General features: G+C 52.5%; 1 protein-coding gene and 1 long non-coding RNA gene across 4 annotated transcripts; one reads left to right on the forward strand and one right to left on the reverse strand.

Moving 5' to 3' along the window:
- Nucleotides 1–42: 42 nt before the first annotated feature.
- Nucleotides 43–11,199, reverse strand: ubtfl (upstream binding transcription factor, like). Of its 3 annotated transcripts, none has more exons than XM_061838834.1 (20): nucleotides 10,628–11,199; nucleotides 9,125–9,213; nucleotides 8,873–9,048; nucleotides 8,726–8,809; nucleotides 8,364–8,519; nucleotides 8,216–8,280; nucleotides 8,024–8,144; nucleotides 7,646–7,756; nucleotides 7,415–7,545; nucleotides 5,108–5,249; nucleotides 4,983–5,024; nucleotides 3,820–3,933; nucleotides 2,961–3,107; nucleotides 2,779–2,889; nucleotides 2,370–2,440; nucleotides 2,103–2,292; nucleotides 1,979–2,026; nucleotides 476–607; nucleotides 296–406; nucleotides 43–228 (listed from the first exon to the last, which is right to left on the reverse strand). In XM_061838834.1, exons 2-20 carry the CDS (start codon nucleotides 9,177–9,179, stop codon nucleotides 169–171), a joined length of 2,067 nt encoding a protein of 688 aa, XP_061694818.1. In that variant the 5' UTR covers nucleotides 9,180–9,213; nucleotides 10,628–11,199; the 3' UTR covers nucleotides 43–168. The 3 variants fall into 3 exon arrangements, with proteins under 3 accessions (XP_061694818.1, XP_061694816.1, XP_061694817.1); XM_061838832.1 differs by having other exon boundaries at nucleotides 296–409; XM_061838833.1 differs by having other exon boundaries at nucleotides 296–409; nucleotides 9,125–9,216.
- A 179-nt stretch (nucleotides 11,200–11,378) lies between these two features.
- LOC133510676 (uncharacterized) lies at nucleotides 11,379–13,283 on the forward strand. Its single transcript, XR_009797674.1, has 3 exons — nucleotides 11,379–11,516; nucleotides 12,224–12,298; nucleotides 12,419–13,283. It is a non-coding gene; the product is annotated as an uncharacterized LOC133510676 (long non-coding RNA).
- The last annotated feature ends 123 nt before the right edge of the window (nucleotides 13,284–13,406 follow it).

The raw sequence follows: 13,406 nt of genomic DNA on the forward strand, positions 1-13,406 counted from the left end.
TATTTGAGGCTTGCGCTTTCATACACTAACTCCTAAATCAGAGAAAAAAAAAGTGCTTTTATTTTGAAGAAGACCCCTTCCCCTCTGTACAAACCCCGCCTCCTGTCTGAGAGGAAAAAAAAAAAAAAAAATCAAAAAAAGCTCCACCCCACCAAAGAGCAGGCGGAGCTAGTCAGAGTCACTGGATTGGTCGGAAGACGTCTGCTCTTCATCCTCGTCGTCGTCGTGCTGCGTGGTGAAAAGTGCGTCACAAGCGGATGCCGTGGCCGTCGGGAATTATTGAACTAAGGGTCACCTCGTCGTCTTCGCTGTCGCAGCTGCCGGAGGTGTCCTCGTCTTCCTCGTCGTCATCGTCGGAATCGGACGAGTCGCTCTTGTCGTCGTCGTCAGAGTCGGACTCCACATCCTGCTGTGAACGCAGGCGAGCCGTCAGCGACCCGTCGGGGGCAACGGCTGCAAGTTGGCCGTCCGTTACCTTGGCCCGGTACGCCATCGCCCGTTTGGCCGCCGCTGGAGGCGCCGCCTTGGAGGCCGTCGCTTTGCCCTTGGCCGTCGCCGGCATTTTGGGGGCGGGGCCGCCCCCGGCTTTCGACGTACTACGGCGCTTCTGCGTGAGGGAGCGAAACAAAATCAGCTTCACCGCACGTCGTCAACTTGACATTTTATTGAAAGGTGCCTTTCAGAGCGCCGCGTCTTCGAGCTTGGAATCAGTCAGTCGGCCTCTTTAGACGCGGGTGCCGCCTGGGTTCGATGCGTACCGCACTAAAACACGGGAGGACCTCGTCTCAGGAGATTAGAAAGCCCGTCCGAAGATCATCTCCGAGCCGCTCCGTGTTCGCGTAGCTACAGTTGCGCTTATGATTCAGAAATCCGAGATCCGCAGGAGGAAAATCAAAGTTCCAAAAACGCTTTGTTTGGCTCAAAAGCTTGTGGAATAAAATGTGAAGGCTACCATCGATTTAATCCTGGCCTGTTCCTTTTTTTTTTTTTTTTAACCGCAATTTATAAAGAAAGGTCTGATTTGTCGTGGTTAATTTTCATTCCATTCTTTAAGACCACGGTGGGATTTTCTTTCACTGGGGGATGGTACCAACAATTTAGTCCACGTGTATATATTTGCAGTATTTGCTGTCACCTGACAGAAATCACGTGACTCGCGTCGGGTCCTAGCGACACGCAGAGCAAAGACAGAAGATGACGTTCCGAGAGCGACGGCCCCAGTATCAACTGGTACATCTCGAGACCGATACTGGTGTGTGTGTGGATGGCATTGAAAAGAAGGATCTCGAAACGCAACCAGAAGCCAGTGAAGTGTGTCCACCACGTGTTGTTATCTGTGTCAGCCTGAAAATGATAAGGCGACACCCAGAATCTGAACCTGGGAAATTGCCCGTGGTCTGTTTTGGGGTTGTTTTCGCTCTTCAGTATAACAAAGTTTTCATGAAACCAGCAATTGAATTCAGCTGAGACGAGACATGTTGTATTAGTTGAGGATATGAATGATGTTGGATATGGTATGTAGGACATGGTGATGATGAGGATGATGAGGATGAGGATGAACGATTGCACCGGTCTATAACAGGGGAACCGCAAACGGGCTCTGCACAAGCTTAACACAATGCGGGACGTTAACAAACTTCTCTCTTACCAGTTCGAAACCAAGAAGATTTTACATCTTGCACGACTGAAAAGGAATGCTTCCTATAAACAGAAATGTCTCTTGTTCTTTGTTGTGAATGTCGTAAAATTCCTCGTGTGTTTTTACAAACTCGGCCAAGAAAGCAGATTGTGACGTGTGAGGAAAAGAAGGGCCCCGGGACAGAGCCCTGGGTTGCACCTCTGGCAACTGGGAATACTCGGGATCTTAGTTGATGACGCGAATGTGGTCAGTTGAAGCGGGATTTCAGCCGGTGTCGGGAGATGGGGGACACCAGTCAATTGCGGAACTTTAGCATCGGTCGGCAGTTGACGGACTCACCGAGGAGGAGAATTCCTTGTAGGCTGCACGATCCTGCGGAGACAAAGCCTGAACGGCAGCACGCCATTAACGATCGGCCTGTCGCTGGACACGAGCGATAAGGGGTCAGGCGGGGGGAGGATACCTGAAGCCAGGCGTCCAGCAGCACGCGGTATCGCGCCTGCGTAGCGTCCACGTGTTTCTTGTAGGCGTCCTTCTGGCTCGCCGTCAGCGTGTGCCAACGTTTGCCGATCTCCACCATTCGCTCCTTCAGGCTGAAGTGGTTCAGCTCCCCATTGGTCAGGAGCTCCTGAGAGAACATCTGGTAGCCGCTCCTATTGGAGGAAAAGGCCGATGGGAGGGGCCGAGCGGAGAACAACCATCCGTCCATCCCCGCCTGCGGAGCACTCACACCGGAGGTTTCTTTGGTTCTCCGTCGAACTTGGCCTTCTTCTGACTCGGCCTCCGGTCCAGCAGCTCCCTCTGCGGGAGACCACAACCACGACACATCATTAGCCGGCGGGATCAATTGCGCGTGCGTGCGAGCAGAGGGAACCTTCCTCGGGAAAGTTGGTTATTTTGCCTGCGTTGGACACGGCCATTTTGTAGCCCGGTCCGAATTCATCGGGAGTGCATTTCCTTTCGAGTCATTTTGAAGAGGAGTGAACTTTGGACTGAGTCACCCCCATAAAAAGTGAAAGATGGCCAAGGTGGCTGCCGCGTTTGCAATCATTCATCGTTTCCCAATGCCTCTCGAGTGCATCCTTTGGGAGCCATCTGTAAATGCCGACCGTCTACGAGTAACCAAAGAAGTTGGGCACCTCGTATCGCTTCTGGTCCTCAGCGGCCTTCTTGATCCAGGGAATCTTCTCCTTCTTCTCCATGGCCTTCCACGCGTCCTCCATGGCCGCTTGCGCCTTCCTGCGGTCGCTCTGCGCCGACAAAAAGAGTCGATTGTGAAGGCGGCGCCGCCCCTTCCGCCCGCCCACCGTGGACGACGCACTCTGCATTTGGCGAGGAAGTCGGCGGTGACGCTGTGCTGCCACATCTCCTCGGCCGTTTTGGGGGAGTCGGGGAGCTTGCCGCTCTTCTTGGGGTCGCGTCGCTCCTTGGCGCCCTGGGGCGCCCAAAGCTCAGGCTGCGCCTCGTCCTGGAGGAGAAACGCGTTGCGGTCACGCGATCGGATACAGAGGAGAAGCGAAGCCGACACCGCTACGTGAGAAGCAGCCGAGCCGGTTGAGACCACTGCGGGGAGGTGGGCGGGACCCAGGGTTTTAAGATGGTTACGCGGACGTCTCCAAATGGTGGACCGCGCTACGGATTCAAAAGGTCTCACGCGTTGGCCCGCCTTTTCCACTTGCAGTCAAATGACTATTTGTTCTCCACGAAAGGTACACCTGACGTCTTTGTGCTCGGTGACGAGATCGTCGCAAGTTATTTGTGTTCCTTGCTTTTAAATTGGAACCATTTCAACAGTTTTCCGTGTGTTTGAAAAGCACTTTGAACTTTGGGTTTCCTGCAGGTTCCCCGCTTTCTTCCCACCAACGGTGGGTTCGTCGAAAACACAAACGTGTCCGTGCGCGCGATGTCTGTTTACGTGTGCCCGGCGATCGGCCGGTGACCGGTTCGCCCCAAAGTGGGCTGGGAAAGGCTCCGGCGCACTCGCCACACTGTCAGGAGAAGAAGCGGTCCAGGAAACGGGCGGACGCACGGAGCGCTCAGCTACGCAAATCGAAACACGGAGCTCCGGACCGTTCCCGTGATACGTCGTCTGTGACCGGATCCCTCAGAGTTGAGAGAGAGTTTTGTGTGTCGACGGAAGCGTGAGATGCAAAGTTGTGGAAGACTGCAAAGTTTGGGACCTTGATAGGCGGCGACTTGGCTCTGTGCGGACTGGAGACTGCGCCCGCCGGAACCCGGGCGCCACCCAGCTTCTCCTCGCTCACGACTCGGTCTCGTTCCTCTTCCGGGAGACTCTGCAAGAGAGCGGTCGACGTCTTCAGCCGAACGTCACGGCAACTTCCACATCATCTGTCGGGCAGCTTTCCTGACAACCACGCGCCTTGCGAGACCCAAAGTCAAGGTTTGGATGGCCCGTGTGGCCTTGCTGTTCAAATTCACTTTTGGCTCCAACATCTACACGCATAACATGACGTGAAAAATGCTCCTTGCTCATCATAAAACCAAGATATCACATTTTTGAAAAACTGAGTTCAAGACCCGATGGAGGGGCGTCGTAGTTACGGTTTCACCTCGGATGGCCGAGACGATGAATCTTTCGTCGTCTCGTCACATTCGCACAAACTCATTTTGGAATCGGAACGCGAGGGTGCTTGGTTTTTCAACTGCAGTTGAACTTTGGCAACAGAAAATGTACTTGCGATATCTCAAAGTTATCATTTATGAAATGACAATTTTCATTTTTGGAGCAGATGTGAACAAGAATCACGGAGGGTGACACACACATAAAATCAGGCGACTGCCTCGGGCCTTGATTTTGACACCTGTGAGGTCCAATTCGTTGGCAAGCAATTCTCGATCGGCTTCCCTTTGACTTTGGGAAACGTTAACAGTCTTGGTCCTGTTACTCATTCACCAGAGTTATTTTTGTTCCTAAAATTAAATTTGAAATGTGAAACGGGAGTTTCCAATGGTTCCACGTCGACCGGCGGGTGGGCAGAGCGTGACGCAACAACAACAACAACAACTCAAACTGTGTTTGTACACAAAGTCGAGCGCGGCTTTTCCCCATGAAAAGACAACAAATCAACGTTTGGGGGCCGCGATTCTGGTCAAGAGGCGCGCGAGAGAGATGGCGCATCGAAAGGTACCGGAAGGCTTGATTAGACTTCATTTAAAAATATATAGCATATGTATGTATGTATAATAGCTTTACAATCTCCCCTATTTTGTTTTTATGACTATACTTGATATACGGCTGGTGTGAGAAAATGGTGGGGACAAAAATCCGCATACACCGTCAAGCGATCTGCGCGTGTCCATTTGTCAAGACAAGATGGCGTACCTCCAGAAACCTGTGCAGGTCCATGTCGTACTGCTTCTTCCTCTGAAGAAAAACACAAGCGGCAACGTCAACAAAAACGGGCGGCCCTGGCGACAGGAAGTGAGGCGGCGGCGGCGGCGGCCGACCTGCTCGCAGCGCCTCTGAAACAGGTCCTTCTCCTTCTGGGTCATCATCTTCCAGCGCTTGCTGCACAGCACCATTCGCTCCGTACTCGGGACGTCCTTCATGTTCACCATCAGCTCAGCGCAGTACAGTGAGTAGCCGTTACTGCGGGGGGGAGCTGTTACCAATCAATCACTTCGATATCCCAGTACATGTACACAATAAATTCATGGATGATGGTTTCTTCAACCGTTGTTCAAGTTATGGCAAAGAGATCTTGAGTGAGGAGTAGCCAACATTAAGGTTATTTCCAATTTTAGGCAAGAAGCACAAGCCACGCAAAGTGATCGACTTTGACTTTGAAAGCCGTGCCGTAGGACGCCATCGCGGAAGAAAGCGTGTCAAATATCTGGACAACCTTCATGGCGTCACGGGACCCATATTGGAAACGCCTGCAGCGGTGGACCCAGGACTGGATAGCCAGTATATCAGGGATCACCAGTGGACAAAGATCCTGTTGATGGATTTGAGCTCTGTGTTTAACACCAAGATCCCTGAAATCCTCTCTTTCCACGTTTCTTCACCTGCCATCCTGGCGGACAGGGTTAACCTGGAGCTGAATACGCTCAAGACTGTAGAAATGATTGTGGACTTCGGGCCGTAGCAGCCCTTCATGCGGTCCGATTGCCCCGTGTGAAAAGTCGAGACCTTCAAGTTACAATTACAGGAATTACAGTCTCTCGGGACCTGAAGAGGGAGAACAACATGAGAGTACATCCCCGGCGGAGGACGTACTTCCTGCAGTCTCTGAGGAAGCACGGCTTTCCACGGGAGCTGTTGAAGTAGTACCACGTAGTGGTCATCAAATGGCTCCCACGTTCATCCATCGCAGTCTGGTTTGATGCTGCTACAAAGGACAAACTCAGACTGCTGAAGAGTTGATAGAACTAAAGCAAGGGCAGGCAAAATCCACCTGGAGCAGCCTGTTCCTGGTCCCCGCCTTCCCTTTGCACTTTTCTCAGGTGGGTGCAACTGAACAACGCAAAACCCAAACCAGCAGACTTTCCGACAGCTACGTCCCTCTTGACACGAACCTCCTCAAGATGATCGACTTCCAATTCCAATGAGACAAGCGGCCGACTGCGGACTCCTCGTTTGGGACATTAGGGTCATCTTGGTCCACGTGGGCCTGTCTTATCTCCTGCCTCTTCCTCTCTCCCACCTTCTCTTCACTCTTTTCCATGGCAACCTCATCATCCTTCTACCAATGGACTCTCTCTCTCTCTCTCTCTCTCTCTGGACATGTCTAAAGCATCCAAGTGCATTCTATCAATCTTCGTCTCCAAAACCTCCAACTTTGGCTGTCCCTCCCTCTAATGAGCTCGAGAGAACCTCAACGTCTTCATTTGCTGCGATTGCCGTCACCTCTTCGGGTCTTCGGGGCCACCGTCTCTCATCCGTCAAGCGTGGCCGGCCTCACCTCTGTTTTCCTAACTTGACCCTTCAACTTGGGGCCAAGTCTTGTGTCACCTTCCGCCACCCGTTCCAACCCCCTCGGAGCCGTTTCTCATCTCAAAATCAGCGTGCTCACAAAAAGCACTGAAATGCGTACGGTAACCACCTGCCGCTTTGAAGGCAGGCTACGTAGATTAAACGCGTGGCGTCAAATCGCTTATTGAGGCTCGAAAAAGGGGGTTTTCGAAATGTCGGAAAACTGTCCGACTCTTAACAAGCCCACGGGTCTGTGAGCTCGGACGGAGGATTCAGATCGAGTGAAACTGACGCTGAGCACTTTGGTGCGACTGACTGCTCATTTCCAGGCGACCTTTTTTCTTCAGTGCATTTCCTTTTCTCTCTTTCAATGTATGCAGTACACTTGTGAATACTCGCCGTTGGACTATTCCATGTTGTCGTAAAGATTTCAAAACACACGCTTTGTGTTGGATTCTTTCTGGTCTTGTTTCTGTTTCAACAGCAAGCTACGAGCTGCACAAGAGGGTCAAAAGCATCCCTCGTGTGCTTACGTGACGTACAAAAGGTCACCACCGTGTCCCGGGGGGGGGGCTCGTCTCTTACACAAAACAATGCGAAAAGGGTTGCGGAGGTGTCTTAGCGGGAATGATAGAAGTCGATTTCGGGGCGGAAAGAACTTGTTAACGCCCGCTGCTGCACTTGTGTAAAGCAGCTCCTGTCGTGTCGTTCCGGCCACAGGTGCACAACGGGAGCACCCTGTGGTCAACTCCAGAAACGCGACGGCGACAACAAGCAGGGGCTAACTTGTATGTGTCGTATGTGAGGCGTGTGTTTGTGCGTGCGTGCGTGCTGCTCACGGAGGAGGTTTCGTCGGCCGCCCGTCAAATTTATCCTTGAGTTGCCTTTCGGCTTTTGTGAGGACGGAGCGGACGTGATCGTCCGAGTTGGCGACGTCCGGATGAGCTTCGTGATACGCTCGCATGCTGTCCTGAATGCGCGCACAAACACACACACACGGAGTGTCAGACCGAACGGTGCCGTTGTCGCGTTTGTGTTGTTGTTGCTCGGCTTCTGCCGTGCTCTTGCACCTCGTAGTCCTTCTGGAGCTCCAACGCTTTGCTGATCCACTTGAGTCTCTTCTTGTCTGACAGCTGCGACCATTGCCTCCTCAAAACCTCCTTCAGCTCCTTCTGACTCACCTGGAAACAAGTTAGTCTCATTTCCTACGTCGATCAGGGTCGGTGCCCTCCCACCAGCAACGGGCCGAGACGTTTAGGCGCTCCGTCTTATCCGAGGACGTTCCCGCGCGGCTACGACAGCCGGGGGGGAACGTCCCGACGACGGAAAGGTCCCAAATCTGACTCGAGACGCCCCCCCCGTCTCTTTTTGTCTTGAAAAACCCCACCGAGACATGATTGTGTGCAAAAGAGGAATTTCTAAGACAGCGTCGTCATCGTCAGCCTCACCTGCGGGTGCATCTTCATGTAGGTTTTCTTCTCGTGGTTGTACCAAAGCTGCTGCGGAGTTTTGGGCTTTTCGGGCAGGTCCGACTTTTTGCTGGCCTCTATCAGCTCGGGGTGCTCGTGCCTGCCACACAAACGCAGAACATTCGGCAATCTCCATCTCGCGGTCTGGCCGTGACATTTCTCGGGGCCTACTTGAATCGGGCCATGTTCTTCTCAAAGGCTTCCTTCTCCCTCTGGAACTCGGCCACATATTTTTGCTGCGACGAGAAAAACCGAATCGCTCGTTTTTTAGTTTTTCTTAACCGGCGGATCGATCGGCCGGGCCGGGGCATCAGCTGACCTTCTTCTTGTCGGGCAGCTCCTTGTACTTCTTGGACAGAATCTTGGTCAGGTCCAAGTTGCTCATCTCCGGGTGGATTTTGGCATACTTGGCTCGTTTCTCCATGAAAAAGCGGAAGTACGGAGTCAGGGGCTTCTTGGGGAAGTCGGGATGCGTCTGTCGAGTCGTGGACAAAAATCAATGAAGCCAACGCGATGGAATGAAGCTAACGTGCCGGCGGTAGATCGACAGAAAGAAGGTGAGATCGTTTTGGAACCCGGAGTACCGGCTCATGGGCAAACATGCAAGCTCAGCGCCCAGATTCAACCCCGCAACCGTGGAATGAGGACAATTTGCAAATACGCAAAGTGAGACCGACCGACCTTCAGCTTCTTGCCTTTGTAAGGGTTTTTCACAAAGTCGATGGCGTCCATGATGAGCTCCGTCATGGTTCGGTACTTGCGCACCTAAACACAACAAAGTGGCAAAGGGTCTTGCCGCGACCTCCCGAGAAGACGAAGTGGGCGTACCTCCGTGGAAACTTTGCTCCACTTCTGCCGACACATTTCCCCCGTGAAGTTCCCGAAGCCGACTTTGTCCCAGTCAAAGTGCGACTCGGTGGTTTTGTACTTCATGGCGTCGCCGTCGGGCAGCAGGCTGCGAATTCGTTCCAGCAGGGTCAGACAGTCCTCCTGACGCCACTCGTCTGTGCGGGCGGGCACAAAGCCCAGCGTCAGAAATGTCGTCGTCGCCGTCGTCGTGACTCTTTCTAGTCTTTTTACCTTTGATGATCTTAAGTCTGCCGCTCTGAGGCGCAGAAACGCCGCTGCCGTTCATCGCACGGTGTCTGCTCGAGGTGACTCTGCCCCCTCTGCTTTTTACGCACACAAAATGATACAGAATCAATAAGGTGTGTCAGCACAGAGGTGACAAAAGCCAAACTATAAGTTGTCCGCGAGTTCTGGCTTCAGCACCACGACGCATGGCCGCAACACCCTGAGCATCCGACGCTTCCTGGCCGTGCTGCGCGTGCGGCGACTCTCCTGACTCTGTGGATTGTTTTTTTTGTTTTTGTTTTTTTAAACACACTTGCCAAGCATGAGGGGACAAACGGTTTTCATGCTATGTAACCAACATTGAAAGCGCACCCGTTACGCCAGTAAGCTCGACAAGGGGAGGGAACTTCTTCCACGCGAGGCGCCGACATTACTCCCTGGAAAAGTTCAACTGTCCCACCTTCGGGCGAAGGTGGCCAATTAGCGAATGCCCGCCTCTTTGGCACCGCCCCCGTACAGATTCGCATCTATCCGCACGAACTGCATTAACTTGCTATTGAATCACACCACACGGAACGGCCAAAATGTGTCCGGTGGGGATGTAGCGTTGGACCCGGATGACGTCAAGATGGCCGTGAAGCAACGTTCCAATCAGAATTCAGGCTGCATTGTACTCAAGTTGAAGTGGCCAATCCAACTACACCGCAGCATTTGGGCAAATCGTCGCTAATTCTGGTGATTATGGAGTCGGTCGGGGATGATAAATAACAACCTGATAATCGCTTGCGTCGGCGATCCCATTGAGACACCACACAGCAAATTTTTTCGAAATCGGGAGTTCTGTATTTTTTTTTTTCTTTTCTCATTTTGTCTCTCATAGGTTGTGATGAAGTGTTGGGCCCTCATCTTTTTAAGTGGGAGAACTTACACAATTTGGTGTGTGTTTGTGTGTGCAGCATTAAAAGACAACTTTATACAGTCGCGGATAAAAGTAAAAAAAAAAGAAAAAAAAATTGGAATTCTAAAACGTTGGGAACGGAGGTTGATGACGTGACGTGCAGAAATGGCGCATGCTCCGCGGCAGGAGTCAGCATTCAACTTCCGCTGGCACGAAGGCAAGCCGCCGCCGCCGCAATCTTTAGACATCCAAAATGAGTACAAATGGGGAATTTGAAATCTACAAAATAAAAGAAGAGCACGTGAATAAACACAAGGAGTCGCGACGTGCAGCGAGTCACGTGTGACACAAAATGACGAAAAGGAAAATTGGGGATTGAAGCTAACATTTAAGAGCCAAACAAGAAGGACACATGTCGTCGAAATGTCCGCCGCCTCGCTCCGGTTCGCTTTCTGCTGGTGCGGTAGCCGCTCTTGGAGCCAATAAGCCTCCACCGAGAGGCCGCCATGAACACAAGACAATACGGCGCCAGCCAGCCAGCCAGCCAGCCAGCGACGAGGCCCAAAACCCCAAAAACACGCTACAGGGGGGTGAGTCCACTTGGCACCCACCTTGCGGTTCCGCTAGCCGCTCCGTACGCTCTCGAATACCGCGTCGCGCTTCGGCGGCCGTTTTCGCATCCGCGGCGTCCTTTCTTTGTGCCCGAAGCCCCGGGGAGTCAGGTCGAAAGCGATCCGACACAAGGAGCGTCTGCTCCGGTAGGAAACTCCGCCCAGCGCCGCAGGGGGAGGACCTCCGCGAGGCGGCCGAACATGAAGACGAGGCGGAGGAAGGAAGCACGCGAGGCGGACGCAAAACCGAGCGGCCCGCCGGCACTTTTTCAATCGCCTTTCCCGACAAGTCAAAAGATAACTTCTCGTCCTCCGCGGCTGACAGGCTGTCGGGCTGTCGGGCCGTCGGCGAACCCCGACGAGAGCGTCGGCCGTCATCACGACCGCATCGGAGTGACACTTGTCCGCTGCTGAGGCACCCGAGCGAGCGAGCGGGCGGGCGACCGCCGGCCGGAGTGTCCGCTCTCCGCCGGGCAGCAAAGTGGCAAACTCGGAACGCCGAACGAGGCGAAAGCGCGCAATAGCCATGAAGGAAATCAAGCTAAACAGTCCCAAAACGTTCCGCTGGAAGCACGGCTGGCTGCGGGTCTGCGTTCGACGCCACCTGCTGGCGCGGAGGAGCACTACAGCAGAGCCAAAAGTGCGCACGCGCAGTTGAGAGCTGCCAAAACGACGGTGCGCACTTTGGTTCGGAACATTCAGAGCGCAAATATTCACTTCTGGAATCACAAATTTGCTTATTGTGTTATTATTGCTGATGGCAGTCATCCATGCAAAGACAGATGTCCTCGATAATCACGCTGTTTTATTTTTCCCCTGGACTGCATGAATTGGATTTACTGTACCGAGAAAGACGACATTGGACATGACTACAACAGTCATTTTCCAGGTGCGCTTTACACCACTCGCGACAGACTCCTCGTGTTGTATGGGGGGGGGGAAAAAAACCCCCTTTGTTTATTGCCTTCACAGCAGGAAAACTCTGGAACGCACACAGCAACACTGGCCACATCGCTTTCCTTTCGCGGGCTCTCACGTTTCTTCCTCTTCCGTTCCGTCAACTGCAACAGCATACCACCCACCGCCACCTGCTGGCAGGTGAAACATGCGGCCCAATGGACCTTTCCGACCTGTCAATCACTCGTACAATACTAGCCAATCAGATAGCCGCAATGTCTCAACCCCTGGCTTGACACGACACGCCCCTCTCGCGTATTGTGCCACAAGTAATGCTGGTTGTCAGTAGTGTGCGCTTGGAAAAGTTCACGGTGAGGCGTCAGCGTTTGGCCCGTTACTCTGACATTGTGTCCCGCTCCGTCCGAAATCTTCATTCCGTGTACATATCCTTGCGTGGAATAACTCTCTTGGACAAGTCTGACGCATTTGGCAAAAAACATACCCCAGTACTATCCGGAATACGCGATAGAGAATCGACTTCAAACATGTTCGGTTCAAATCGCCATTTTGGAAGCCTGTGGGACATGGCCGAGGGGTCGGAGCTTAAGATCGCCATGAGAATGGGCCGTCCCTGTCTCCCCCTCACAGCCTAATAAGAAAGTGCCTTCAAAGAGGTGCAATAAGACAAATTCTTTCCAGGTGCTACGCTAGTCAGCCCAAAGCGTTGCTGTCTGGTCTGTTTGGAGCCAGAAGACGTGACGCAGGAGGTCCCCGGTGAGTCGCATCTGTTTCATTGAGTTCTTTTTTCTATGTTATGCTGGATGAATGCTTATTCTGAAGTGCTTTCTCGGGGTATTGAATCAATCGCAAAGTGACTGTTTGCCTTGTTCTTAGAAGACGTTTGGCCTCTCATCCGGGCAGGCTTCATCGGTTGATGCGGCGGAGCTTCGACAGGATCCGCGCGCGGAAAACCAACTTGGAGGGATGCCCCGCACCGCGCACCGGATCATTCCTTCGGGATGCAGAAATCGGGAAGGAGTCCTTACGTGGTGTGACTCGAAATTTGAGCGTAAATAGTCGAATTTGCCGTACAAACGCCGCCCCGTGGATCCCAACTAAGTTTTGTTGCATGAACTGATGAAGCCTGCTCAGGCAGGAGGCCGAAGGTTTTCCAAGAACAAGCGGAACGTTCCGGCTGAAAGAGAATATTCGCAGGCGTCGTGAACTGTTATACTGTAGTTCGGTGGTCCCCGGACCGCGGTCCGTAAGCCATTTCTTACAGAAAGAATGATCAAGTTAGATCATGTTTTGCATTATATGGCGTTGCAAATGTTTTGGGTTTTTCACTTTTGTGTGTGTGTGTGTGTGCGCGCGCGCGCCGCAACATGCGTGCGTCTCAGATGACGCTTCCGTGTCTGACTCGCTAACGGCAACCGACCTCATTTTTGTAGTCACATCTTGCGTCACAAGCCGTGGGTCTAAGGCAGCTGTCAGGGGAAGGGGACAAAAGAATTTCCAAAGTATTCAACGGGAGAAAATGAAAGCAACAACTGGACCTTCCTCAAAAAGATGAGAAGAAAACTGAGAACTGGTCAGGGGGTTGCCAAGAGCCCGGCAGCAATACGGAAGGAGCTGCAGCGATTGCTGGCGATTACTGGCTGCTTCCTACACTGGACAACACTTTCCTATCGTATTTATAGTCTGAAAGTCTCACCTTACAGAGGAAAACTTCAGTCGGTTTGTTTTGGGTTGTTTTTTTTTCCCCTTTTCTCTTCTTTTATATTTAATTCATTATTTTTTTGTGGGGGGGGGGGAAATAGCAAATTGAATGAGTCAAATTGAGCAATGTGGCATAGTGTTGAGCTTCACTTTTTGTCTTCAT

The sequence above is a fragment of the Syngnathoides biaculeatus genome, chromosome 13, assembly GCF_019802595.1.
Source record: "Syngnathoides biaculeatus isolate LvHL_M chromosome 13, ASM1980259v1, whole genome shotgun sequence".
NCBI classification, from domain to species: Eukaryota; Metazoa; Chordata; class Actinopteri; order Syngnathiformes; family Syngnathidae; genus Syngnathoides; species Syngnathoides biaculeatus.

Coding starts and splice junctions, on each gene's coding strand:
- ubtfl (XM_061838832.1), bottom strand. CDS start 9,179: ATGAACGGCAGCGGCGTTTCTGCGCCTCAGAGCGGCAGACTTAAGATC. Junction 3,108..3,819: donor CCAAGTCGCCGCCTATCAAG/GTCCCAAACTTT, acceptor TTTCTCCTCCAG/GACGAGGCGCAGCCTGAGCT. Junction 2,890..2,960: donor ACTTCCTCGCCAAATGCAGA/GTGCGTCGTCCA, acceptor TTGTCGGCGCAG/AGCGACCGCAGGAAGGCGCA.